The 25,003-nt window shown below is 41.1% G+C and overlaps 4 protein-coding genes across 7 annotated transcripts in view; 3 read left to right on the forward strand and 1 right to left on the reverse strand.

Annotated features, from left to right (window-relative positions):
* Positions 1–25,003, reverse strand: part of LOC124344219 (extensin-2-like) — a 271,667-nt gene that overhangs the window by 16,203 nt on the left and 230,461 nt on the right. The window lies entirely within an intron of this gene.
* Positions 2,264–11,199, forward strand: LOC124344113 (BDNF/NT-3 growth factors receptor-like). 2 transcript variants are annotated; one of them, XM_046797559.1, is made up of 18 exons: positions 2,264–2,348; positions 2,444–2,752; positions 7,078–7,152; positions 7,222–7,293; positions 7,382–7,450; positions 7,535–7,734; positions 7,863–7,960; positions 8,134–8,302; positions 8,373–8,543; positions 8,639–8,913; positions 8,985–9,142; positions 9,224–9,539; positions 9,694–9,872; positions 10,008–10,185; positions 10,268–10,381; positions 10,459–10,617; positions 10,736–10,771; positions 10,865–11,199. In XM_046797559.1, the coding sequence occupies exons 2-18, from the start codon at positions 2,517–2,519 to the stop codon at positions 11,024–11,026; spliced, it is 2,667 nt and encodes an 888-aa protein (XP_046653515.1). In that variant the 5' UTR covers positions 2,264–2,348; positions 2,444–2,516; the 3' UTR covers positions 11,027–11,199. The 2 variants fall into 2 exon arrangements, with proteins under 2 accessions (XP_046653515.1, XP_046653516.1); XM_046797560.1 differs by lacking the exons at positions 2,264–2,348; positions 2,444–2,752 and adding an exon at positions 6,555–6,800.
* On the forward strand, positions 13,549–16,517 carry LOC124344141 (protein Spindly-like). The gene is made up of 10 exons (XM_046797601.1): positions 13,549–13,865; positions 13,927–14,118; positions 14,181–14,363; positions 14,427–14,579; positions 14,660–14,839; positions 14,921–15,130; positions 15,201–15,302; positions 15,366–15,478; positions 15,629–16,025; positions 16,144–16,517. The coding sequence occupies exons 2-10, from the start codon at positions 13,948–13,950 to the stop codon at positions 16,405–16,407; spliced, it is 1,773 nt and encodes a 590-aa protein (XP_046653557.1). The 5' UTR covers positions 13,549–13,865; positions 13,927–13,947; the 3' UTR covers positions 16,408–16,517.
* The window catches only part of LOC124344131 (excitatory amino acid transporter 1-like), a 35,554-nt gene continuing 27,124 nt past the window's right edge, over positions 16,574–25,003 (forward strand). For 2 of the 3 annotated variants that reach the window (XM_046797587.1, XM_046797589.1), the window contains exons 1-2: positions 17,147–17,291; positions 17,477–17,923. In XM_046797587.1, the coding sequence (XP_046653543.1) occupies positions 17,877–17,923 (47 nt within the window). In that variant the 5' untranslated portion in view covers positions 17,147–17,291; positions 17,477–17,876. Of the gene's footprint in view, positions 16,764–17,146; positions 17,292–17,476; positions 17,924–25,003 lie in introns of those variants that run through there. The other variant, XM_046797588.1, reaches the window with a different exon arrangement.

The raw sequence follows: 25,003 nt of genomic DNA on the forward strand, positions 1-25,003 counted from the left end.
TCGCAATTATATTTTTCTTGGCCACTCGACTTTTGTCCGCACTGCTCTTGTGCGTAGATTCGTTTGGACGTTAATATAGTAGTCTCCAGCTCCACGGTTGTCAGGTAATAACTGCGTTGTTTGGAGTGTGAAATGTCATAGAGATTATCACGTTTTGCTTCGTTTGATGAGTGCTGGCTGGGTTCACTGTAGCTGACCCTTTTCTTATCGATCTGTTTGTACTACGATGGAAACTAACACGGTCCTGCATTTTCTTCTTATAATGAATTCATAACGAAGAATCCTCGTCTAGACGACAAAAGTAAAATGTTCCCCTGTGAAATATTCTGATCTGATAGAGTTAATAAGTTTTTCCTTATTATAGAATGACCTAATGCGACTGCAAGCTCATTTTACCACATAATAAAAACAAGTATATGGGACATTTTAATTGGATAACTGTGTTTTCCTTCCGGACTTCCGGCATTGCGAATCAAAGTTGTAAATACGGATGTCTTAATTTCCTTTTTTTTCCGGCTTCTTCTTTTTTCCCCCCACCGCACTCTGTCTGTTGCAAGTTGTAATTGTACAGTGTACACGTTTAAGGTTATTTATAGGTCGCCCAAGGTAATTTTAGAATGTCTTGTACTTGTTTACACTGGACGTGAAAGTTCCGTGTTGATGTTTACTGACAATATAAGCTGGCAACCTTTGGTCCTCACCCCATCGTCCACAGTGTGTCGCTTATTTGTTGTAAAACTAAACAATAATGTATTTAGTGAAATTCACTGGGGCTTGAGTAAAAAGTGACCCAGCAGCAACAGACCCAACAGCAGTTGTTTCATCTCTCATCTCATCACACTTTATCGGTGTTTTATCAAAACATATCGACTGCATTTTTCATCATAGGCAGCATCAGCAAGACAAAAGGCATCAATCTTTCTGGCAGCTGTCGCTCTGTTTAAACATGCATGGATAAAAGGAATACAGGCTATTGCGCTCGCTATATACTGCGCCTCTCTGCGCTGTACCTATGCGTCATAATACGAGTTCAAATATGCGTGTGACTTGGTGGAAGCTGAATTTAAAAGGGTGCGCGCTACTTCTAACCTTTCGATTACATTCACGTGGATATTTTTCTTGACATCAAAGAATTTATTGAGAAATCAATAGGGCTCCATGTGAAGGCGACAAAGAGAATCAACGGAAAAAACAAAAAAACAAAAAAACAATATATGCGCCTATCCCACCTGTCACCGAGCCCAAAATGGTACGTATGCACATGTAAGCCGTGGAGAAATCAGCGAAAATAAAATCAAACAAAATAAACCGTATAGTAAAAAGTATCGGGATCTTCAAAAAAAAAAGAATATTTTACAGATACTATTGGGAAATTCTTCACAGCACAAAGAAAATTCCTTTCCGCTGTGTTTTCGTTACATGCTTTCCATAATGAATCTCGTATAGACGAGTATACAAGAACGAAACCATTCGTGCTATTTGCAAAATTAATCATATCTTCGTTCTCCTATACATATCAGTAACTCATCTAGTTCCCAAGAGCAAATTAGTTTCTTTGTACAAAATTGTATCTATTGTATATTCCCATCTTAAGCTTTTTTTTGTAAAATAGCGTTGTTTCTCTCTACCGGGAACATAAAATGAGAAATTGAACGAGAGACTAAAATATGAGAAGCGAGCGCAGCTTCTTTTTATAACCTTTCTTGGAATATACAGCCCAGCAGCAGACCAAAGCGAAATAAAATCAAAAGGAGGAAACGATGAATTCGTTGAATCAACTGAGTGGCGGGCGAAGTTGAATCCGTTCAACTTCTAAAGTTAACGAGCAGGTTCCACTCCCTTCTGCGCAATTGGACATTCTACCAGAAATTTCTTAATAAATCATAAAAAGGATATATATTTGTACTATATACGTATACATTGTCCTTTTCCGCGGAAATACCAATTGGACGGTGTATCTCCGCAGCTACTTACTGGAAGCTGCATTATTATTTTCCGTTAGTATATAAAAGTCGGCTGCTGTCTTTCTGGGAGCTTATAACTAACACTCAGATAAATGTGCCTTCACTCGTTAAACAACATCTATTATAAAATGTTTAAGCACATGTTAAATGATTTGCGAAGGAGGAAAGTGAAGGACAATGTATAGGGGCTCATCTCCGTGTTTGCAGCAGCAGGCAAAAAAACTCAGCAGTGCGCAAGTTTGGAGCGCATGCAATATGAAGCGCAGCCGGCTCCGTTTCTCAACACTCAGTTGGCTTCTACCAACTTTCCGGTGCGCTTCCGATTCATTAATCGTGAGCGTGTCTCGATCGAAAGATCACCGAGGCTAAACTTCTGCTTTATCAGTATAAATCACCATTTTCATTTTCATTTGAAAACCTTGGTATACTTTACGAATTTAATTAATAAATTACATATCTCTGTGCTTGTTGGCTTTGAGGGAAAGACATTTGCCGCCTCAATTCGACCGATTACTTATTCAAAACGATCTGTGACAAGCAAATCAACACGCGATGTCGGCCAGGTGTTACTTCGGAGTCTTCCTGTTCGTCTTCCTGACGATAGGAATCATTTGGGCCGAATCGGACCCCCTTCCATCCGATTGGGAAGAAGACATCCCCCAGCCGAGGTGCGGATTGTGTCGTTGTGAAGAAAGTAATTTCATCCAGTGCAACGAACAAGACACACTGGAAGACATTTCTCACATTCGAGTTCCAGTTGACTATAACAGAAACAGCTTCCTATTCATGTAAGTAGCTATCGATCGTAAGGCTAGTCGTAAGGATAATTTTGGCATCAAATAGTAGCAACATACGTAGATAAAACCCAATTATATAGGGAAGACAATTTCATTTAAGTCCTAAGACTCCTTATCAAAACAAAATAAGCCGAATAAAACCTATATTGGGTTTTGAAAGAAAATTGCGCAATTTTGTTCCAAAAACAGCGCAATTATGCCTTCTTCTCCATTTTCTCCAGCACTTATCTTGTGAGCTAAAGAAGCCAAAATGTAGTACCGACTTTCCCGCCAAAGGTTCGCAATGGGGCGTTTGTGTACAACGCAGTTTTCATAATAACAAGCGCTGTAAAAAAAAAAGTGTTGCTACCTTTGACTGTGGCCAAATGTGAGGCAATCAATTCCTAGCTTTCAATAAAATAGTGTATCCTGGTGACACGACGAATCCAAAGAGACAAACAGAAAACAATAGGCTTGTTTGACAGTGATTTACACGGAATGTAACCCAAACAAGTAACCGAAGAAAGCGGGCGTTGCCCTGTCAACGCCTGAAAGGAAAGTGTAGTAATAGTTATTGTCTATATTTTTTGCGCTCGGTCGAAGCGCTCAAGCACCGCTTTATGCTGTGTGACGCAGTTGAGACGGTGATGGTGCGGATATAAAATCAAAGAGGAACGCACTTCATTCCATCGGCAATTCCACGCGAATCAAAGAGAAAGAATGAAGGTATTCTCTCTCGCGCTATAGCTCTCACAAAATATAGCAAAAATAATTAATCACGACGAAACAAGCGTGTTTTTTTATAGCAGGGTGTTATACTATCCAAACGGACATTCAACGTCATAATAAACGTTGGAGTCTTCCATATGCGACCGTATAGCTCTTTCCACAATTTTTACAGAGCAGCTTGATCAGAATTTAAAATCAAAACATAACTGTAGAAACGTAAGTCATAAATCTGAATATGGACACCTGGATCGTGCCGGTTAATTCTGATGAATTTCTTGTTCATTAATTCAACTCCTTCTCGGAGCGCACCACGTCTTTGCTAATTGGTATAGGTCGTGCTCCATCACGAACCAGCGTACTAATTAATGTCCTAATCATCCAATGAATCCTGATCGATGGATCGATGCTGCCCTCTGTCTTACAGCATCAGAGTGATGTATGAACAGCAGAAATTTTGTTTTATTGTATTATTTGTTTCTTTTAAAAGAAAGCATTAGCTGCTGCTGCTGTGTGTAACCAACCTATATACTAACCATGGTGCTATACGGATATCCTATTCCCGTGTACCATGCAATATCCAATTATTATTTCCAAAAGTAAATGTCGGTCTCGTATTGCTTTCCCGTTGAGAAGGCATCTAGATTGAAGACGTCAGTCGTCATCATCACGTATTGGAACCGGATTGTACTTTGTCTATATGTAAACAGCAGTAGGATGACTTTTTGGGTCATCTTTGTCGTACACGCTTTCTGATTTTATCGATTGATAAACATGTAGGTGTATATAGTTCACGATGACGTCCGTGCAAGCCTTAACTTTTACTTAACAATTGGAGCTGTCAAACAATGGGGTCGATAAAAATCGCGTACGTAAATATCAAGCTCATAAGTCTCGGGATAAACAATTTTAGTTCATTAGCTATATGGGCTACGGTTGTTTTTTTAAATTATTGTTATTCAATTTACGCCGCCGTATATTTTAAAAGGACTAATCCTTTGCATTCATCAAACAAATGTTTTGTTGCGCTGGCCTAAGGCACTGAGCTTCTTAGCTCGGATGAAGGTGAAGCTACAGAAATGCCAGCACATGACGTACATGATGTAAAAACGCTTGTTGCTTTGATTTTACGAGAAAAGTCTGGCATGGAAACAAGCTTCTCTCTATAGGTAGTACAGGGATTTTTCCATGCCAACGAATAATTCAGTATAACACTTCTTCGATTTGCAATATTGGCACATATACGTGATGCGGAAATATGCATAATTATCCACTATAAAGATTCGGGTGGAAAAAAAAAACTTTTTCCGAAGAATGAACATAGTCACACAAAGAAGTTTTCATGCTCATGAGGAATATCTTACTGGTATAGCGTTCATGGTGAACTTTTTGATTCGATTTGAGCTCGTTTTGTACAGGCCTATACACTAGACTTCATGGTATACAGTCAACCAGCCATTTATGTTTTTTTTTCTCTCCAATTGGAGCATTGACAGTGTCAAAGGACCCATTTGTAATATTCGTACCCAATCACTTGCATATTTGATTTCGGGCCCCATCGATCGGACTGCTGTGACGCATTCGGCACACAAGCCGACGCCGGGAGGGGTGACGCGAGCACTAATATAGCCTCAAATTCACTCTTTCGACTGTGTCTTATCGAATGGAAATATAGCGCTTCGAAATAGCTCCTCTAATCATATTAACTTCTTGTCCTGACGCATATAGCTCACTCAGATAATTGAAGTATAGGCCGGAGCACGTAATGCGACTGTGGCATTTCTACCATGCAGCTTATAGGTAGCCCCTACATATTTCAGGATTCGCAACTCAATTTCTTGAAATGGCTAATGTCGAGTCTTTTTAATAGCGATTATTGTTCCAAAACAATTGTCCAGCAGTCTCTATATAATCGGAATAGAGTTCAGCGCGCGGATTAGATTTTAATCCTTCCATGGAAGAATTTTTAGCGCTCAAGCGCATTAAACTTTTGTTTCTTTTAAGGCGAATATTTCGATAAGGGCTGTAAATATTCGAAATTTTTTTCTTTCCAGTGTTCTAGTAGCTATGGCATCTTGCGACTTGACACAATTTCGAGAATGAGAAATCACATAAGTCACATCGCGTAGCTGCAAATCTCGACCATTCTATCTCTAATTTAAACGCACGGGAATTCCGGGAAATGGTTCGCTGTGTATTATTAAAGTGTGTGAACCACGGAATGCAATTACCAACATATTCCGATTCAGTAACCGGGAGATGCATGCATGGAGAGTTGGAAAAATTGCTTTGCCTGTGCTCTCCTTCATACCTTAGTGTGTAATCAAAACTATAGTACAACCTGTTAACACAAGATGTCAACCCTGAAATTATCTGAGCGGAATACGGGAGTCTTATGTTTGTCTAATAATTAGTCAATTATTATATTGAGGTCAAATGAATTAAGCTTCTACAAATTGTGGGTCTTGGGAGGAAACTGATTTTCGCAAACAGCCAAGTTTATGCATTGTGTAATGATTTGGAGACTACCATCCTTCATTAATAGGCTAGTTGCCAGTTGCCTAGCGGCAAGAGAAACAGTAGAGCTTAGCACTCTTGTTTTAAGTTGTTATTTAAGTGCGGCACTTATTCTTTTATTACATTCGAGAAAGAAGAAGACTAGGTATAACGGCTGCTGGTGTGTTGGACACTATATCGCGTTCCGATCAAAGAACAAATGTCAACGCCTTGTCAAGTGCCGTGATACTTGCTGTGTTATCCAAAACGGGGACAGTTTGTGTCTTTCTTTGCTCAAGTAACTGCTGTAAGTCGAATCATGTGGCACGTATAAAAGTGAATTCGGAACCAACAAGACACATTTCATTTGACAGATGAATCTCAGCTTCCGGTCAAGGGAAAAGTAGAGTGCTGGTCGTTCCCCAAGTAACTCTCGTGCGTGCGCCCTGATGCTTGAAGCGGAGGTTCGACGCCACAACCCTATACAAATCGGTGCTGTAGATATGCACTGCTGAAATACATATGTACTGTCGAGGGAAACACATATAAACCCACGACGATCAATCATTCGCTAGCGCTAGGAGAGCGGATGCGGTCGTCGCGGGAACAGTGATCCCAACTTCCCATAAATAACTATGGAAACGAAATTTTCAAACCTGATTGCAGTGTTGACGACGATTTTCGTCGGCGGCGATTTGATTAGGGAAACGTCTAGTTCGATTTGTAAACTGTGTTGGTGCAGTAGCGCGTCGATAACTTGCGAAGAAGCCAATAGTTCGTTGTCACGTTTTTACAGCGATGAATCGGATGAGATACAACTGCTAAATGTCACTTACATGTAAGTTAATTTAGAGTCATTTGTTTGTTTATTTACGCATCATCCGCACTGGGGTTTTATTCTGATTTCGAAAATTACATGATGCATGCCTCACGTGTGTTCATTTCCATGATATTGTTTCACAATATCATTTTCTTGATTTATGTGTGAAGCTTTATTATTATTATCACCACCAAAAGTGCTTTGCTGTAGAACTAATCAATAAGTCTAAGTGGTTCGCGGGGTCTGTTTTCACTCACACATATTACATATTGCGCGTTTTCTTCCTGTATTTCAGATACATTCAAAATCAGACAAATCTGACGTCTCTCGAGAAATCTTCTTTGAAACCCTTCAGTCAACTCATAGAATTGTGAGCCAAAAAAAATTTTATTATGTACTCGTTATTTTTAACCTTATCATTTTTCTTTATTAAATGAAGAACGATCATCGATTGTGGTCTTCGTTTCATAAGTTCAGACGCTTTTGAAGGCAACCCATTACTGAAGAAATTGTAAGTTATTTTTTTGTTTTAAATACTAAGATGTGATAGGGATACTTGGGCAGACAAATGAGAATAATCTGATTATCTTTTTCAAAAGAAATTTTCAAAACAATCAGCTCACCGTGGTACCGTGGACATTGTTCGTTTCCTTGAACAATCCTGAAATGTAAGTCGCTCTAATTATTTAGAACAAAAGGAGAATTTCTCAAAAAGTCAAAGATTTGGTTTTCTATAAATGTTTCCACTGTAGAAATTTGATCAAAAACCCATTGAGTTGCGTCTGCGAAAATAAGTGGATCTTGGAAACCGCCCGTAATTCCGCCGAATCTAAAACAACCCCATACGTGGCGGGATGGCCCCGAATCAAATCATTTTCTCTTCAAAGTTTTATTTGTATTGATTCCGGTGGCAGCAGTCATTCGCTACTAGAATACACTTTCGACGAATGCGGTAAGAGCTTCTGGTTTTACTTTTGTGCTTAATTTTAGCCTAATGCCTCCCATCCACCTGATGTTAGTACGTATAACTAATCTTACTATACCTAATTCCCTTCTATACAAACATTGGCTGTATGTTAGATGTACCGGAAATCTTTATGAACAAAAGCGATATTCAACTCAACGAAAAAGAATCACTCGCCATCGTATGTGCAGCTGCAGGAAAACCTTCTCCCAAGGTACTGCAGGGTTTTTGGGTGTATACGCTACTATAGATCCTATTTACTATACAAATAGAGTCCGACCTTTATATATACTATACATTAAAAGCGCCACGTGCGTGAGATTTCTTTCTTTTTTTCTTCTTCTTTTTTCTTTTAGTTAATTGCTTATTCATTCTGATCTTATATAGGTTGCATGGAACACTAGCCGACTCGTTTCCAAGGTTAATCTCGTCGGCTCTGGATTGCAACAGGCGTTGACTATGGAAAACGTACGAGGTGACGATATGGGTAGTATTACCTGCTCGGCGGAAAATGCAGTTGGAAAAGTATCGCGTAACTTCTCTCTAATCGTGAATTGTAAGCGACCGTCAGTTATATATTCACGCAGCTCGGCATTCTTTTCAATTTGATTGTTTATCTTTTCAAGCGGCACCAATTATTGTCAAGTTTGAGATCCGCCAAGGTTTCTACTGGTGTATCGATTACGAAATTAAAGGATATCCAACACCCAATCGAACGTGGTTCTTCAACGGAGCGAAGCTCCTTTACTCGAACGATATTACAGACGTGTTCCACATTCCGAGCGAAAGGCTAAAAGGTGACAAGCAAACAGATACATCAAACGATTGTCCTTGTTTGCTCCACGCAATCTTGGCTATATACTCTATACTAACGTAACTGTATCTCGCTCAGGTTCTCTGGAATTTACAAGCACTAGTCTCAATCGACAAGGGCACTACACTTTATCCGTTTCCAATGTTTACGGAACAGCCAATCAAACTCTGAAAGTCAACTTTCATCAACAGTTTGCCGACTTTCACCCGGGAATCCCCGGATTAGTCCCTCCAATGCAGCTACCCCCTCACTTGCCTCTACCATCGTCAATCGATCGTTCACATTCAAACGCCAAGCCCAAAGAATCGCCACCGTCTTCAGCGGGAGAAATTGAAGAAAATCATTTTCTTTCGGTTGACATATTAATTGATCGAATATGTTCATTCACACATGAATCTTAAGTTTAAAAATGGATCGTTTTTAGGTTCAGATTGCCATGGCAACCATCGCTTTGGTGGTAGGCCTGACCGTGACTGGATTCCTAATCGTCTGGGCTAAAGTTCGTCCGTGCAAGAAAATGACGTCCGACAATCAAAGCAGTCGCTACAGTAAAATGTTCTGCCTGCTTCACTTTTTCCACGGGTAATAATAAGGTTCCTTCAATTTCATCTTGCAAAAAATCTTTCCCATCATAATTCGGAATAATTGCGTTCAACGGTTTAGGCCTCGTAACGCAACAGAAGAAAACAGTCCAATGTCTGCGACGGTTTTCAGAAGAGACACGATCCCCATTCACGCGACCATGGCCGAAAATCCTCACTACGAAGCCCATCACTTCCCGTCCAATAGCGATTCAAAAGAGGATCGGGACCAAGTCTCCATGCCCTTGCTCGTCTTGGACAGGAAACCGGAATACAAAGTCATTTCGTCGTCCTGTTTGCATTCGCTCAAAGACTTGGGAGAAGGTGTTTTCGGGAAAGTTCACTTGTCGACTTACTCTTCGTCGCAAGACCAGGAAGCCGCAAAGTTTCTCGTCGCTGTAAGTTGTTATTATTATTGAGTAAAACACGAGTAACATTATAAGATCGAGTAAAAGGTAATAAGGGAAATAGGCCGGTCTATTTCTGTCTTAATCGGAAAATCTTGTGCGCATTCAACTTTTTTTTAAACACAAAAGTTTGTTGATGCAACAGGTGAAAATTCTCAAATTTTGCGGCGAAGAATCCGCCAAGGATTTCGACCGTGAAGCGTCGCTATTGACCCAGCTGACTCACAAAAACATTGTCCAATTTCACGGAGCCTGCGTCGACGAAAAACCCTGGAAAATGGTCTTCGAGTACATGGAAAACGGAGATTTGAACCAGTTTTTGAGGTAATATTCCTTTTCTGTATTCTATACGCCCATTGTCGTTCGGCTATCCAAATGCATTTTAGACGATGTTCGATAGTGTAATGTCGTCGGATCAATATTTATTCGTATGCTGTATACGTCTTTGACTGCAAACAGGGTCCGGGGACCCGACGCCCACCTCCTGGAAGCCCGTCACGACCCAACTTGTATAAATATTTCTGGTCGCCATACCGAAGACGGCGGCCCCATGGATCCACCGCAGAAGCTTAGCTTGCTTATTTTGCTCCAAATGGCCAGAGATATTTCACAAGGGATGGAATATCTCGCGTCGATGGTAATAACACTTAAATATAAGCGCATCGTATTGGCAAACGTTTAAATAAGTGATGAGAGGCTCGATCCAATTTGATTTACAGCACTACGTCCACAGAGATTTGGCGACGCGCAATTGCTTAGTTGGTAAGAATTTAGTGGTCAAAATAGGCGACTTTGGTATGTCCAGGGATATTTACAGCTCCGACTACTATCGGGTAAGTGCGGGATCACATCCTGAAGAAAGAATTAGAAAAATTACAACTTGTCAAAGTGAAAAATTGATATTTCCAAGGTTGGTGGACACACTTTACTTCCAGTCCGGTGGATGCCTCCAGAGAGTGTTATGTACCGCAAATTCACGTCCGAGTCGGACGTCTGGTCATTTGGAGTGGTGCTTTGGGAAATCTTCTCCTTTGGCAAACAGCCCTGGTACGGCTATTCCAATCAAGAGGTATAATGCGCTCAACCTGTTTGACTCGTGTCGTCATAGTAGCTTAGCCTTTTTTTAACGTGTTAACATCCGTTACATGGCAAGTATTTATTATTTGTTTTCAATTTTTCATCAACAGGTCATACAACTAGTCACAGGAGGCCAAGTACTTCCAGTAAGTGATATTTTTATTTTACATCGTTCAGTTTCGAATGTCATCAATTGAAACACATAAACGACGGATAAAACATTGTGGCATTTTTTGCAGTGTCCTCTTGCCACTCCTCCCGATGCGTATCAATTGATGTTGAATTGCTGGCAAACACAACCCAATCAGCGGATCACCATGAAAGCGGTCAATGAACGTTTAGTCGAGTTGTGTTCACCTTGTGTCAAAAATTCTACCCTCTATTTGAACGTAATAGAGTAGTAGTCGGAGAGTCCATCAAACATTTTTAATTAGCCAAAGACCACAATTTAAAGTTCATACTCCTCTCAAGTCTCAGTCAATCCCGAATCTAACCCTACTTCATATAAACGGTATTATTTTTAAAAGTTGTATTTTATTGTCCTCTATTTATTTGTGAATATGAATACAAGTAAAATGGCATTATTCTCACCTAAAGTTTTCTTTTTCTTCTTGCATCCACTGATTTTAGAATTGTTTTATTTGTGAACGCTAGATGGCAGCTCAAGTAAATTTGTATTGAAAATTTTTCTTTTCGAATTCTGAACCCGTTGAACCATTGGGTAATTACGTATAAATATATGCGTCTTAATATGCGCGATAAAAATGTTTTGACTTAGCTTAAGACTGTGTCGGCAACAACATGTTTTCACGTGTAAAAAACACGTGGACGGTGGACCTAAACGGTCAGTGCGATGTAAAATGTCTCACGACGGCATTGGCGCAGTCGAAAAGCACTCTGTAATCTTAGAAGAGATGTTTTCATTTTGGATAAACCAATGATGGGTTATCAATAATTTACTCAAGGTAACCTCATTTTTTGCGTACGTGCTATTTGCATATTTGTATATCCAGTAACCGAGTGATTTTGTCTCCCATGGTCTCCCGCGTTGTTGTGTAATCGCTTTAGCTTGCACTTTTGCATGCGTCGTGTTTGTAGCTGTGTTAGCTATACAGTTGCTGATGCAAATGTATACGCAATGACGTTCGACCGCCCTTCATGGTTGTTAAAGGCATCATGGTGGCTGGTTTTTGAAGGGCAAAAGAACAATTTAGGGTATTTGCGATTCTTCGAAGAAAGGTACACAACTTGAACGGATTCTTCTTTGTTCTTTTTAACAAGTTCCTTTTTTTATACCTGACAAGTTGAGCGAATAAAGGTTCTAGCAAGTTCTAGCGTTCGCCGACTGTATTTGGCAACAAATTATGACTGTGGTTCTTGTGGCAAATGTTTTGTTTTTTAAGAAACTATTCAAGGCAATGCTGACCCTTCCTTGAAGAACAAATGGCATAAGCAATATTAAAGTCGATTATAACCAAAGACAAGGGCATTCAAATAAATTATAAGCCTGGAGGTTACGTACTGAAAACTACCGATTCCCGTTTAATAAGTGGAACGACCAAGGATGGGGTCGACAACAAGACGGTACTCTGACGAATTTCACCCAGCAACAGAGTTTGAAACCCCTCAAGTCTAATACTAAACTCGTTTTAGTGGTCATATGAAGGTTAAAATGTTATCGAAATTTCATCACGGGGATGTATTATATTTTATAAGTGGGTCAACTAAGAGACCGTTACTGCTTTTTCGAAATAATACATATGAAATAACTACCAATTACAGCAGGTTTATTAGTGTGCATTAACGCTGATTGTATTCTTCCTCTAATGACTTCATGCTCGAGACAATAACCAAGAGTCACACGACAAGAACAAACGAACATTGTACAACACCGGCGTTTAAGAAAATATATGAGAAAAGTACTTGAGCTGAATCACAAATAATGAAATATTTTAACCCTCCACACATAGAGAAAATTAACACCAGAAAAATTCTTTATCATAAACATTAAGCAAAAGAAACTAGGAATTTTTTTTTTTGTTTTATTGGACAGTCCGTCGTTGGACGAAGACTTCTACATGCGTCTCAGCTGACGTAATAACGGAGAAGCCTGTCAAAACAAAGAAACAACGAAAATGATTACACAGTGATGATGAAATTGTGATGCAAATATAACACATACCTGAGTAAATTCACCTGAAGATCATTTGGATTTGGCAGAAACATTTTCAGCTCGCTTATTTTTCTCAGTATTTTGCAACTTGGTTTCTATCTTACGAGTGTGACCATTAGGATCGAATCGGTTGGTGTGTTGCTCGGCCTCCTGCAACGCAACATACATATCAAAGCTTAGTATATGCAACAATCCCGTAACAAAGAATAACAAAGGAAAAAAGAACACAAAGAACGATTGCTTATACCTTCTTTGTGCGCAGACGGCCGCTGTGATTCGAGTAAAGTTTGTTGTCCTCGGAGAAATTGTAATGCTCGAACTCGTCGAAATGAGTCTCTGACATGATAATTATTACAAAGTCTGAAATAGACTGATATTAAAGATTGGGTAATTGTGACGGCGAACGTAGACTAACAAGCAACGTCTCAAGCAGGCTGGCTTTTTATACTACGACACAAGTGCGTAGTTGGGGTCTTCCCTTCCTCCCAGCCTTGCTCCAATATACAAAGAAACCCCGAGAAACAGATTTTTGAGACAAGTGGAATTACCGACGTTTTCACAATTTTATTGTGAGGTATTTTGTTCATATAAATTTGTCTTGGTGATTTTTTATTGATCAGCAGAAAATATCTTAATATTTTCCATATTGTCCATTGTACTTACTGATTAAGTCAATTTATGACTTTTGATTTTTAGATCCAGCTGCAGAAAATAGAGTCGCCATGTTTTTCTATTGTTGACGTTTTCGGATAACGTTTTCGGTTAAATTTTTCGACTAGATAGTCGGCTTCACATATTCGTCTTTATAAAAAAATTTACGATTTTCCTGGTTCAAGATTATTTTTACATCCATAACAGTTATATTTTAACTTCAACTTGATCGGTTTTTATTGATACTTAATAAGTCCGCCAGGTGGTGCGGCGGACCCTCGTCACCTGTTTCAATTTGAATAATTTGAATCAAATTGTGTGAACTGTTAAAGAAACAGGAACGTTACTGAGCTGTTCTGTTTTAGTCTGCAAGAATATTTTATTGCACATGGTTTGAGATCTTCTGAACTTCCTAGGTTTGTAATGGTAGTTGTAATCTTGAATTTAACAATAAATTAAAGTGAAATTAATTTTTAGAAGAGAATCCAAAGAAAAAAAATGGAACACAGCGTAAAGAATTGTCCGATCAAAAAAGAAATGGAGAAATTGGAGAAAGATTATAGTGAATTGCAAGCAAATTTGCAGTTGTCGGCTGTATATGGCAATAGCTTGCTGGAAGAAATTAACACTCTTAAACATCAGATAAAAAGCATACAGTCACTTCAAGAAGTATAATTAAATCAAATTTGGGATATCACAAGTATTTATTTAACTCTTTTATTAATAAAAAGGCATCTGTTCAAGAAAATCATAATCTAAGAATGCAACTTGAAGTGTCCCAAAAGTTGACGAGTTCTCAAAACGCAGACATGGAATCTTTAAAGGAATCACTTCAGATAAGTGAAGAACTAAACAAGCAACTTAAAGCATTGGATGAAGAACAGCACAGAAAGGAGTCGACTCTTGTTTCTCAGGTAAATGATCATACCTATAAACTTAAAATAATGTATTTTAATGATTTTAAATTGAAATAATAGATGGCTAACATTAAAGATCAAGAAGAGGCTCATAAAGAACAGTATGAACATCGAATCAAAGAACTTGAAGCAGAGAACAAACAACTTAAATCTGCTGAGCGAGTACCTATGGTAGTAAGCTGCAATCACGAAGAAGAAATTTCTCAGTTGCAAGTATGCATTTATTCAGTTGATGAACTAGTTGACTTTTATTAAGCAGTCACCTTTCATGATTAAATCCTTTTTTGGAATAGATGGATCTTGAGTTAACTAATCAAAGCAAGAATAAAGTGGAAGAAGAGTTGATTTCTAAACAGAGTGAGATGCAGCAATTCCAATATGTGGAAAGTCAATTGAACAAGAAAGTTTCAGAATTTGAATATGAATTATTAACCAAAGAAAAAGCACTAGCATCATCTGAAAAACTCTTAGAGGTAATTTTACCTCAAATAAGCACTGTGTGAACTACAACTCAATATTTATAATCATTTTGAATTACCTATTCTGCAACTTAGGAGAAACGCATTGAAATTTTAGAACTCCAAGCATTGCTTGAAGCCGAACGAGTATCACAAACCAACCCAGAAAAGCGCGGCAATTCGATTTTTAGCGAAGTGGAGGATCGTCGACAGCAAGTCGAACGTCAATTGGCCAAATTAACAACGCTTTTAGACAAGGAAAGGAGGAAAAATCAGGATTTGCAAGCGGAAATCGTCAAAGTAAAGGTAAAATGGTTACTTTGTTTTGCACTGTTACAGGACTGTTAATGTTGATCAACTGGTCATCCAATTTCAGAACCAAATGGCCTTTCTAGCGTGTGCTGGGAATAATGCTGAGCCTAGTAAAAGCGTTGAACAGCTGGAAAATCTACTGCGATCTACTACTTCCCAAAACAAGGTCTGAATATTTATATGTAATTTTTAAATATTAAAACACATTTGCTTCCTTTCCATGAGATAGGATTTGTTGAAGAAAATTGAAGATTTAGAGAGGAAAGTCCAGTCTTCTTGTCAACCTGTTCCTCAATTAGAAGATTCTAAGAAGTGGATGCAAGCCATGCTCTCCCAGAAACAGTAATCACAATTATCCAATACTTGACTTCTGTACAGTATACATTAATAACGTATTGTTCGTGCTGCTTGTTACCGAGATTTCCTCCTAGCCCTCCACCTTGTAGCTAGAACTGGCACTATTACCTAACAATCTTTACTCTTGTTTTTTAGAGAAGAAATTGATAAGCTGCGAGCCGAAATCCGTGATCATATCCGTTCATACTTATGCCAAACTGACCAAATGATGCAACTTACCAAACGATTGACGGAAGCGGAAAAGAATTTGCAGCGAGCACGAGGTGAAGTGTTCAGACTTAAACTGAAAATCGAAGAAATGCAGAGCAACGAAAATGCTCCGAGTACCGCTTCGCCTAGTTACACTGTCCCCCCGATTCTTGTGAAGGAGAATCTTAAATTTCTCATGGAGAAAAAAGAAATTGTCAGCCAACCAGAGAAGCCGCTCAGAGAGCGAGTGGTCCTCGAAAACCAACTTGAGCAGAACACATTGAATTCGTCGTCTGGTGTTGATGAAACGACTGTTGACAAAGAAAAAGATGGCTCTGAAACGGTAAGTTATCGCTGCAAAGAGCAAAGTAGCTTATCGTTTGAGTGAGCTAATTAATTATACGGCCGTCTTATCTAACATTGCATAAGCATAACTTAATTGTGTTGATCATATCTTGCAGTTGGATATTCCCATCAAATCTTCTTATGACGAACCAGCTGAGACACTAAATAATGTGGAGGCACCACAGTGTGCTCTTAAGCGCCAAGTGCGTATGAATAATGAAGTCCACGTCATGTATGAAGATGGCGACACAACTCTGGAAAATCTCGCCGAAGATAAGTTCACCGCTGGCGTCAAGACGTCTGAGAAACCGGTCGGCAAGCCAGTTGAGGTAGTGGACGTATCGACAGCTGCACCAGCCATGGAATGCAATCAGCAATAAATCATCTAGGTATATGCCAATCAATATCTTATTTCCCAGAAGCCGCCATTTGTATTAAAAACCTTTGGGTATTGTAACGAACGATTAAAGCAAAAAAATACCGTACCAAACTCTTACGTGATCTCATTTCCTCCGTTGTTGATTCAGAACCAGTTGGGTTGGGGATGTTTCCAGGAGACGGTTGGTTGACTGGGGTTGACAATGAAGGGCCAGAAGATGAGAGTGATTGAGTCGCGAACAAACATCAGCCGGGCGATGTGTCTACATCATCACAGCAGCCGTCGTCATCATCAACAGTCGAAGGGAGGACAATCGTTGCCTTGAAGATGACAGTCGCCATAGAATATTTACTTACGGTAAGAAGAAAAGTAGGGATGAAGCTTGGGGGATGGTAACAGGTCAGACTGGATTTGTGTGCGGCCCTGTGAAGTTGAATTGGTTCGAGTTTTGACCGTTTGTAGACGATGGTATGTACACTAAGATTGAAGGTTTCTTGAAGAGCGTAATGCCCGTTCAGTGAACGTGTAATAGAAAATGAAGTTATACGAGAAAAATCAAAACCAACAATCATGTGGCAAATCATGGGAGCAGGCGCGCGCCTAGCAGCTAGCTCGAGAAGATCGCTCGGGAGGTGAGCGTGCGTGTTTGTGTGTGCATGGTGGAAGGAGGGTGGTGAAAGAGGGAGGTGGGGAGAGATGAAAGAGGAGGGACCAAGAGCTAGAGTGCCAACCGCCAGTGAAGTTCTCAGTCTCAACATTCCCTTACTAGACAGCGGAGGTCCTCTGTAGACGCTGAACCATCATCATCACACCCAACTTCAGCGGGTCCATCGCACGCTCAGAAGGTCATCCGCCCAATAGTCATCCAGCATCTCGACGTTCAAGGTCGCGCTCCATCCAGATCTTTTTGATAGATAGAAAAAGAACGAAAGAAAGAAAAAGAGAGAGTAAAGAGCACCCCTCGTTTTTTTTATTGTTATCGTTTAATTCCTACATCTATTTAAAAAAGAAAACAAAATTCTACCTCGTCTCTTACCTTCTCTCTCTCTCTCTACTACTCTCAACTGCAGGTGATCAATCTTGGAAAGAAAAGGGCGGAGGGCCAGCCAGGAATGGGACTCATTTGCATCCGGCTGAAAGGGCTGCTTCGTTCACTAGCAACCTAGCGCTCGCTTGCTTCTTATCCCGCGCAGTTGTTGCATCGTGCCGTTGTGTGTGCAGCACCTCTTCAGCAACTCTTCGCTTTTTTGGGGGCCCACTCTCATATATAGATAGCAGTTCCTCCAGTCTGCTACTTCCATTTTTCGTTCTCCTTGCCAAAAGGGGAAAAACAAAAACTATAAAAAAAGAAACTTGAAAGCAACTGCAACAAAAAGCCTTGACTTTTCGTGGTCTCCACTGAGTTGCGACTGCACCTCAACGCCAATCGAGACGTCATTTGTGCGATCCGCAATCCCAATTTGATTCACGATGGAAGGCTCCGAATCTCCCGCACCTGGACCTGGCGATCGTTTGCTGTAAGTCCAACCTTCTTTTCGTTTCTTTCTTGTTTTTTTGCGGGGATTTTTTGCAGCGTTCTTTTTGTTGTTGTGTGTTGTTCACGATCAGTTTATAGTTTGTTACTAAATCATGCAACGCGCAAAGGGAGAGGATATAGAGAGAGTGATGAACGCATGAGCGACGTTCAATCCTCCTCCGTTTTCCGCGTTCATGACTTTTCCGATTCCGGACTACTCGTTCGGCGAGTCTCGGCCGCGATTGACGTGTTGATGTGGCCGACTGAATGCGTTCCTGGTGTTTTGTTGTGCCAACGGGAAGAAGAATGATGTCCGTCACTTTGCATCACTGTTGGCCATCTCTCTTTTCCCTTCGGCTTGCGGTGCAATATAGCGTTTTGACGGTGTCCGATATACACAATTGGTGGAGGAACAGTTTGAATCCCCGGAAGAAGGAAAAAATATGTTATTATGCAGCTCAGTTTTTTATGGGATTTTCTTTATTGCTCGCGCCGTCGTGGCTACACCAATAGAGATAGAGAGGGATCTTGCTTTTCTTTTTGCTTATTCATTTTCTGGAGATATTATAAGCTGCCCCATCATCTCTCCAGGCAAAAGGAGGATTGAGCGAACGGGGGGGATCCTGAACGTTTCTAGATAATTGAGAAAGTTTTGCATCTTTCTTTCTCTCTCTTAAAAAAAAAAGTGGAAATAATATTGACAACGAAATCCGGCTTCTTCATCTTTTCAAGTCCATACTACTATGCATCAGTATACACTATGGACGGATGAGACGAAGAAGAAGAAGGAAGCGCTCGCCATCATCGTCTTGCAGCCGCGATTGGATCAGCATCCATCATTCGATTTTGTCGTATGCATCCCTGACTCTGTATGGCGTCGTGGTGCTATCGCTTTCTTTCTCTCTGCTATAACCATTTGACACGCTCTGGCGAACATCAAATCTCAATCAGAAGCTTTCTCTTTCAGTCTCTCTCTCTCTTTCTCTGCTCTTTCTCTGTAGGTGTTTTCCTATTTCGCCCATCTATTCCAGGGTTTTAGATTTATTATTTTTCTTTTTGTCCTTGATCGGAAATCCCTTGTAATCAAGCCCCGGAACAAGAGAGTAGAGAGAGACGGAAGGAATTCTGCCGAGACAGCAGCTGAACTTAGTGGCCCGATCGCGGTCGGTTGGTCCCGTTGGCACAAGTCGACCTCCATGACCATCGTGTCCTGTCCCCGCCTTTAACAATATGCTGTAGACTGATGGTATCCATGTTACGGGGCATGGCAACGTCTAATACTAAGAAATGGAAAGGAGAGCCTGCGGGAAACAGTCTATCTCTCTCCCCATCTTTATGATTATGATTATTATTATGATTATCTCCCTTATTTTTTGGGTGTTTCTTGTCGTCGTTGTCATCTCTTCTTTATGTTCCTCTTGTGCTGTAGCATCTTTGGTGCCTGTCACTGTATCACACGGCTTCTTTTTTATTTGGAGAGGCACACGCGATTTTTGCATCGTTTTGGGCACCATGCCCGTCTCTTTCCAGTCCCGTCCCGAGCAGTTGATCGACTATACGGTTGACGCGATTAGGTTTGCCTGACGGCTTTCTTATTTGCCCGCCCGGCTCTTCGCCGTTGTTCCCTGCCGCCGAGGCAAAGTCGAAAGTCAGTCCCCGGGCCCAGATTGTGTGAGATGATGATGAGATGGAACTGGAGGGAAAAAGGAAGGCGACATTAAGAAAGAGATTTGTAATTCATTCCACCTCTCTCTTTCTCTCTTTTTCCCTCGTCTTTTTCGGGGTGATTCAATATTGTCCTGGCTCCTCCTCTTCCCTCCGAAAGAAAAAAGACTTGCATGTCTTCATTTGGCAGCAGCAGGACCAATTACACAAATGCGGAACAATTGAAGTGCACTCCTTCATCAATCTAATTTGAATCAGTGACATTTCGTGTAATCATACACGGATCACCAAAGTCGGACTTGACTGCTTGCTATGCCAATAGCAAATAGGGACCAGTATCAAGCGAGGTACAATTTGAGCATGACCAGACTACTACCCCATCTCTTTGTTTTTGTTCTTTTATTTGTTTTTTGTTCCGGCTGGATATTCCGGCTGCATTCCAGCAGCGATATGGAGGATGCGCTTATCTGTCTTGTGTAGTAATATCGCTTCATTCCGCTGGAACTCGCCCGCCACTGCTTGATATCGAAATCACAGCACGTAGTGGTTTACACTACTGCGTCCACTGATTTTTTATGTTTTCCTGATGACCAAAGTCGCCTTGATGTCCTTTATCTTCTCTCATTTTTTTTTGGTTTTTTTTTAGCTCGTCCTTTATTGCTTTTTCCCCTGTGTTACTTGCGTCGTATTTTCTTTGTTGGTTTCCCTGCGCGCCACAGTCCCTGTTCATTTCTCGGTTGAAGCTGTTGATGGTATACGGCGTAGCGACCGCGACAACATCACTTCCTCCAACCACTGCTCAGCCGGGATTGAACGTGTCAAAAGCTATTCACCATCTGCACACATCGTGCAGATGCGCCGCCGAAACTGGATGTATAATATTTATGCCTTTGCCTCTGATGATAGTCTCTCCTGTCGAGCTGTTCCTAGTCGCAGTACAGTGCGGCGGGACTCTGGTGTCAAAGCAGCCAGCATCCGCCCTCCAAAAGTTTAATCGACCATGTGTCCTGATAAAGAGTTGTCTCCGCTTTTTATATCAAAGAAGGAAGCTGCACACTGTACGCAAGGAACAAAAAGGCCCATATATTCACTCGGCTCTCTGCTGATGGCGTCGCCCGCAAGTATTTAAGCCTTTACAGTTTCAGAAATGGACTGTGACTCGCCGTAAAACATTAGAACCAGCAGCAGCAGTCGATATTTTATTATTAGCCGTGGAGTTAAAGCGAGGATATTTTTCGCACGGAAGCTTTTCTCTTGATGCCCAGCAGCTCGTGCAAAACTGCTCAGCGCCATCCTTTTTTTTCTTTTCTTTTTTTAAACGAAGGAATAATTTGAACATGAACACAAGGAACAAGAGAGGGTTAGAGGGAGAGACTAAAAGCAGCAGCAGCAGCAGTGTGTGTGTGTGTCTGACGTTTTGTGATGTCGTTGTCTATTGTCAACCGTTGCGCGAACGCTTGTGTGAAACAAAAGCCCGAGAAGAGACGAGACATATATTTATAGTCAGAATTCATTGGGCCCTTTCAACGGTTACACTACAACCGCGCCTTGTCTACACCGTCGTCAACACATCGCAGTAGCAGCTGTCTTACGCCGTCAGTTAGTGAAATTAAATGTCTCTGGGCTGGCGGATGCAAATGTCACGCTCGATTTTCACACATTGGGGGGTCGGGGGGAGTCTAAACGTTTGGTGGGAGGACATAGTATAGTTAGTGACGAGCCAGAATCTCAGCAGCCACCCTTGTCGCTCGCCGTGATAAATTGCCGCCAAGAGAGAGAGAGGACAAGTCCGGTTCTGAGCTGTGTTTATGATAGATAGTGCCCAGGATGCAAATAAGACCGGACAGATTTTTGGCCGTTATGTCTGGGTGGCCACGATCATTTATCGAGAGGGGTGGGGGTGGGGGGTTTTGGCCTACACGGGAAGAAGTTTGGTGATTAATGTCCCCTACCCGTCCAAGGCTATTTTAAAGTCGATTCCAGTATCGTCGTTACTCAACCGAGTCCTCAAATTGGAGATTTTCGTGGAAAAATATAACCCCCCCGTTTGCTTCCTCCTTCCTGGTTTATGAACCTCTATTGATTTGGTGCCTCTGACAATTTAAAAAAGAAAGAAAAGAAAGAAGCTCAAGTTTGATTGTCGAAGCTAGGAATCAAATGGAAAAGACAAGAAAATTCAACAGAGCCTTTTTGAAGGAGGATTTTTTTTTTTTCACGACGTTTGCTCACCTATTGAAGTGCTCGGAGATAGTGTATCGCTTTTGTTGACACTGGGGATCGAGAGAAAAGGGAAATCGTGTTTGTTTCGTATCTACTGTATTACTTTAGGCGCTCTCCACCTCCCGACTTCCTCTCTCTCTTTTTTTTATCCCCCCTCCCGTTCCTACTTTCACTTCCTGTAGTCTATCTACATGCCGTTTCAATTGTATCGACCGTTCGAAATCAAATGTCGACATTGAATCGCTCAAATATTGGAAACCGAAGGGAAATGTATGAAACGGGATAACTTATTGCGATTAAGTTTCTATTGTTCGTAGCCAGAAATAGAAAAGAAGAGAATGGGAAAGCGATAACGTTACCAATATTTTGAAGGCTTGTAAAAAAAAAAAAAAAAAAAAAAAAAATTATTTTTTAGCTTCGTGAAATGCGATCCCGCACGGCACGACGATCGCGGTCGACCAGGAAAGAAAGACGGCAGAGAGTGAGCGATTCATTGAATTTTGTCAAGAACCCTTGAACAAACTCATCATCAGCTGCTGCTGCTGCTGCTGCTCGGTCTGAAATCCTAGCAACTAGATACTTATTTTTTTATTCTTTCTCCAGTGCTCTGCACAAAATGAGATGTCCTCGAAAAAGTGAACTTTCATTCCGAGCGCAGTGATGAAACGGCACTTTTGGGCGATAATGGCGAGAGAGATGAATGAGGATATGAATGACTAGGCTTTTCCCCCCTTTATTATTCGCTCTCTGGCAGCTCCTTTTGTGTTCCATCTCCGTATGTTGGACTGTGCCATCGACGGACCTGTTCGACAGGAAAGTTGCCGGAGAACCGCCCTCCCATTTAGTCCATTTTACAGGTGCGGCAGGAAATGAGGAAAAGCAATCACGTCCCGATTGACATGGATAATTCAGACAAACCTTCCTGTTGCTCGGTCGCCAGCGTCTTTCCAACCCCGAAATCTGTGCTGCGCTAATGCAAAATTGCAAAATTAACTTTGATCGATCGCCATCGCGACGCCAGCCAGCCAGCCAAAGCCAGCCAGCCGCTATTAACTCTTGCCGGTGTCCCACCTTGAGTTCATCTGATCCGACGGTCAAATGAAAATTATCGATCGCCTCTTGGCTGACGAATTTCCCGAGTGATTGCAATTAAATGCGTCCCGTTTGAAGATTTTTTTTCCCCATTCTCTCCCGCGTTTATTTGATGACTTTGGGGGAGAAGCGCCACGGCATTGTGGGTAAAAGCCACTCGAAATACATTGGAGATTCGGTGGTGTCGACTTGAAATCCGATCTAGGACCATCGAGCTTGTGCATGTATGCTAAAATCCGTTGGGACCACCACTCCTGGCGTAGCTCATGTGAAGCTGGGGGATTTGTAGCCCTCCTCAGCCGCCCACGATACTCGTCTTACAACCCGCAAACAGCACTAGAGATTAAGCTAGTAGTAACGCAGCCTCTATTCCTCCTGCCGTACTACTTTGTCTTGAACTTTGATTGGGAATTAATTTTCTTTCTTTTTTTTTTTTTGTCGTCGTCGTCCCTCTTTTTTGCCCACGCAACCCGGCTGCCATTACTATCCAATTTCAAACGAAATATCGATCTGTTTATCATCCTCTGCTGCTGCTGCTGCTCGGCCTGATGACGAAGACGACGGGAATTAATTCCTAATATCCCACTCCGGTTTCTTTTCACTGAGATTTCTAAAGAGACCATTGGATCTTAGCTCCGGACTATGACGTATATAGGCCGTTGTGTAATATCCCACGCTTGACGGAATCGTTTCGATCTTGATTGGCTTTGCTGGCGATGTCCGCCGATTGGTGCGTATATATATACGGCGGCGGTGGCATCATATACGCTGGAAATGAAATAGGTGGTGTATATATACACTGTCTTATATGGAGTCTATTGGATTGTCTTTTTTTCCTCCCATCTTTCAGAGTGTGTATAGGCTCTTCTTATAGTTTGGCCAGCAACGTGCGGCCTGGTTTATTTTTCCTTTTTTTTCCCCTCTCCCTTATTTCTTTATTCCCATGAAATTCTTCTTCCTTTTCTTCAATATACGAGCGGAGCCTGATCCTGCATGGTCTCCATGGATCAAGATCGACAAGAATGGAATCATGGGCCGCAAACACTCGATTAGCTGGGCATGTAGAAGAAGTGAAGAATAGACATATGGGAATATAGCGTCCGGGCCTTCGCGTTTTCTCATATCATATTCTTCTCTTCACTCCCCCTCTTGTCGATATAACTACGTAAACCCTAGACGGAAGCAATCTTATACAGTTGTTGTGTTTGTATATTCTAATCTTTGGAAATTTTTTTCTATTTCTTTTCTTTTTTTTCGAAAGTGAAATTTACAATGTCCATAAAATATCCCGTGGTTTTTTTTAATTTTATTGAATTTGATTTTGGGAAAGAAAAAACAATTTAAAGTAGTAGGAATAAGAAGAAAGATTATCCTTAAAGTACACGCATAGTATTTAAACTCTTTGAGTTCTATACTTATACTCTTCTATTGCTTGGCTGGCTGCTTTAGACTAAACGTGTGTATTGAGGCTCTCTCTTTGGTCAGATCAGATCGATGTCCATTCTAGCATATCGAGTACTCGCACTGTATATTATACAAGAGTAGTGCTCGCTATAGCTTCTCCTTCTTTCTTTTAGTTGAGTTTTTTTTTTCTTCTCTCGCTGTAGCACGTTTGTTTGCTGCGTGATGCATCTTTTATGCAGACTCTTTCGTCTTCTTCAGCCTGATTTAGCGAGAGAGAGAGAGAGAACTCGATCGTCTCAGCTGCTTTTTTTTTGTTTAACACATGTGTTACAAGGATATGAACGACGGAATAGACTGCGGACCTTGAGGCCAGCGGCATGGCCCGCTCCACTCCATCAGCCCGATGGGTTGACGCACCAGTTCACTCTCTCTACTCAAGTTGGGGAGACTATAGGGCCGAGACATTCGACCGAGGTCCTCAACGTTTGAAAGACATCTCGACAGTTTGAACAAACGAAAAAGAAGAAAAAAAAAGGAAAGAAGAAGAAGATGCTGATGGTTGAATCGTTATCCCTCTTGGCAGCCGTTTCTTGCCCATTTCATCCCAAACGCGCACCGTATCGCATATGGTTCTATTAACGATCGAATTTTGTGCCCCGGCTGCTGTCCTTGTAGCTCCGGTTTCAAAGGAAACGGGAAA

This window comes from Daphnia pulicaria, chromosome 6 (genome assembly GCF_021234035.1).
Source record: "Daphnia pulicaria isolate SC F1-1A chromosome 6, SC_F0-13Bv2, whole genome shotgun sequence".
NCBI classification, from domain to species: Eukaryota; Metazoa; Arthropoda; class Branchiopoda; order Diplostraca; family Daphniidae; genus Daphnia; species Daphnia pulicaria.

Excerpts from the sequence above, each read along its gene's own strand:
- LOC124344113 (XM_046797559.1), top strand. The coding sequence starts at position 2,517 with ATGTCGGCCAGGTGTTACTTCGGAGTCTTCCTGTTCGTCTTCCTGACG. Across the intron at positions 2,753-7,077 it reads AGAAACAGCTTCCTATTCAT|ATACATTCAAAATCAGACAA; the intron begins GTAAGTAGCTAT and ends CCTGTATTTCAG. Across the intron at positions 7,961-8,133 it reads CAGGAAAACCTTCTCCCAAG|GTTGCATGGAACACTAGCCG; the intron begins GTACTGCAGGGT and ends GATCTTATATAG.
- LOC124344141 (XM_046797601.1), top strand. The coding sequence starts at position 13,948 with ATGGAACACAGCGTAAAGAATTGTCCGATCAAAAAAGAAATGGAGAAA. Across the intron at positions 15,131-15,200 it reads CGGAAATCGTCAAAGTAAAG|AACCAAATGGCCTTTCTAGC; the intron begins GTAAAATGGTTA and ends ATCCAATTTCAG. Across the intron at positions 15,303-15,365 it reads CTACTACTTCCCAAAACAAG|GATTTGTTGAAGAAAATTGA; the intron begins GTCTGAATATTT and ends TCCATGAGATAG.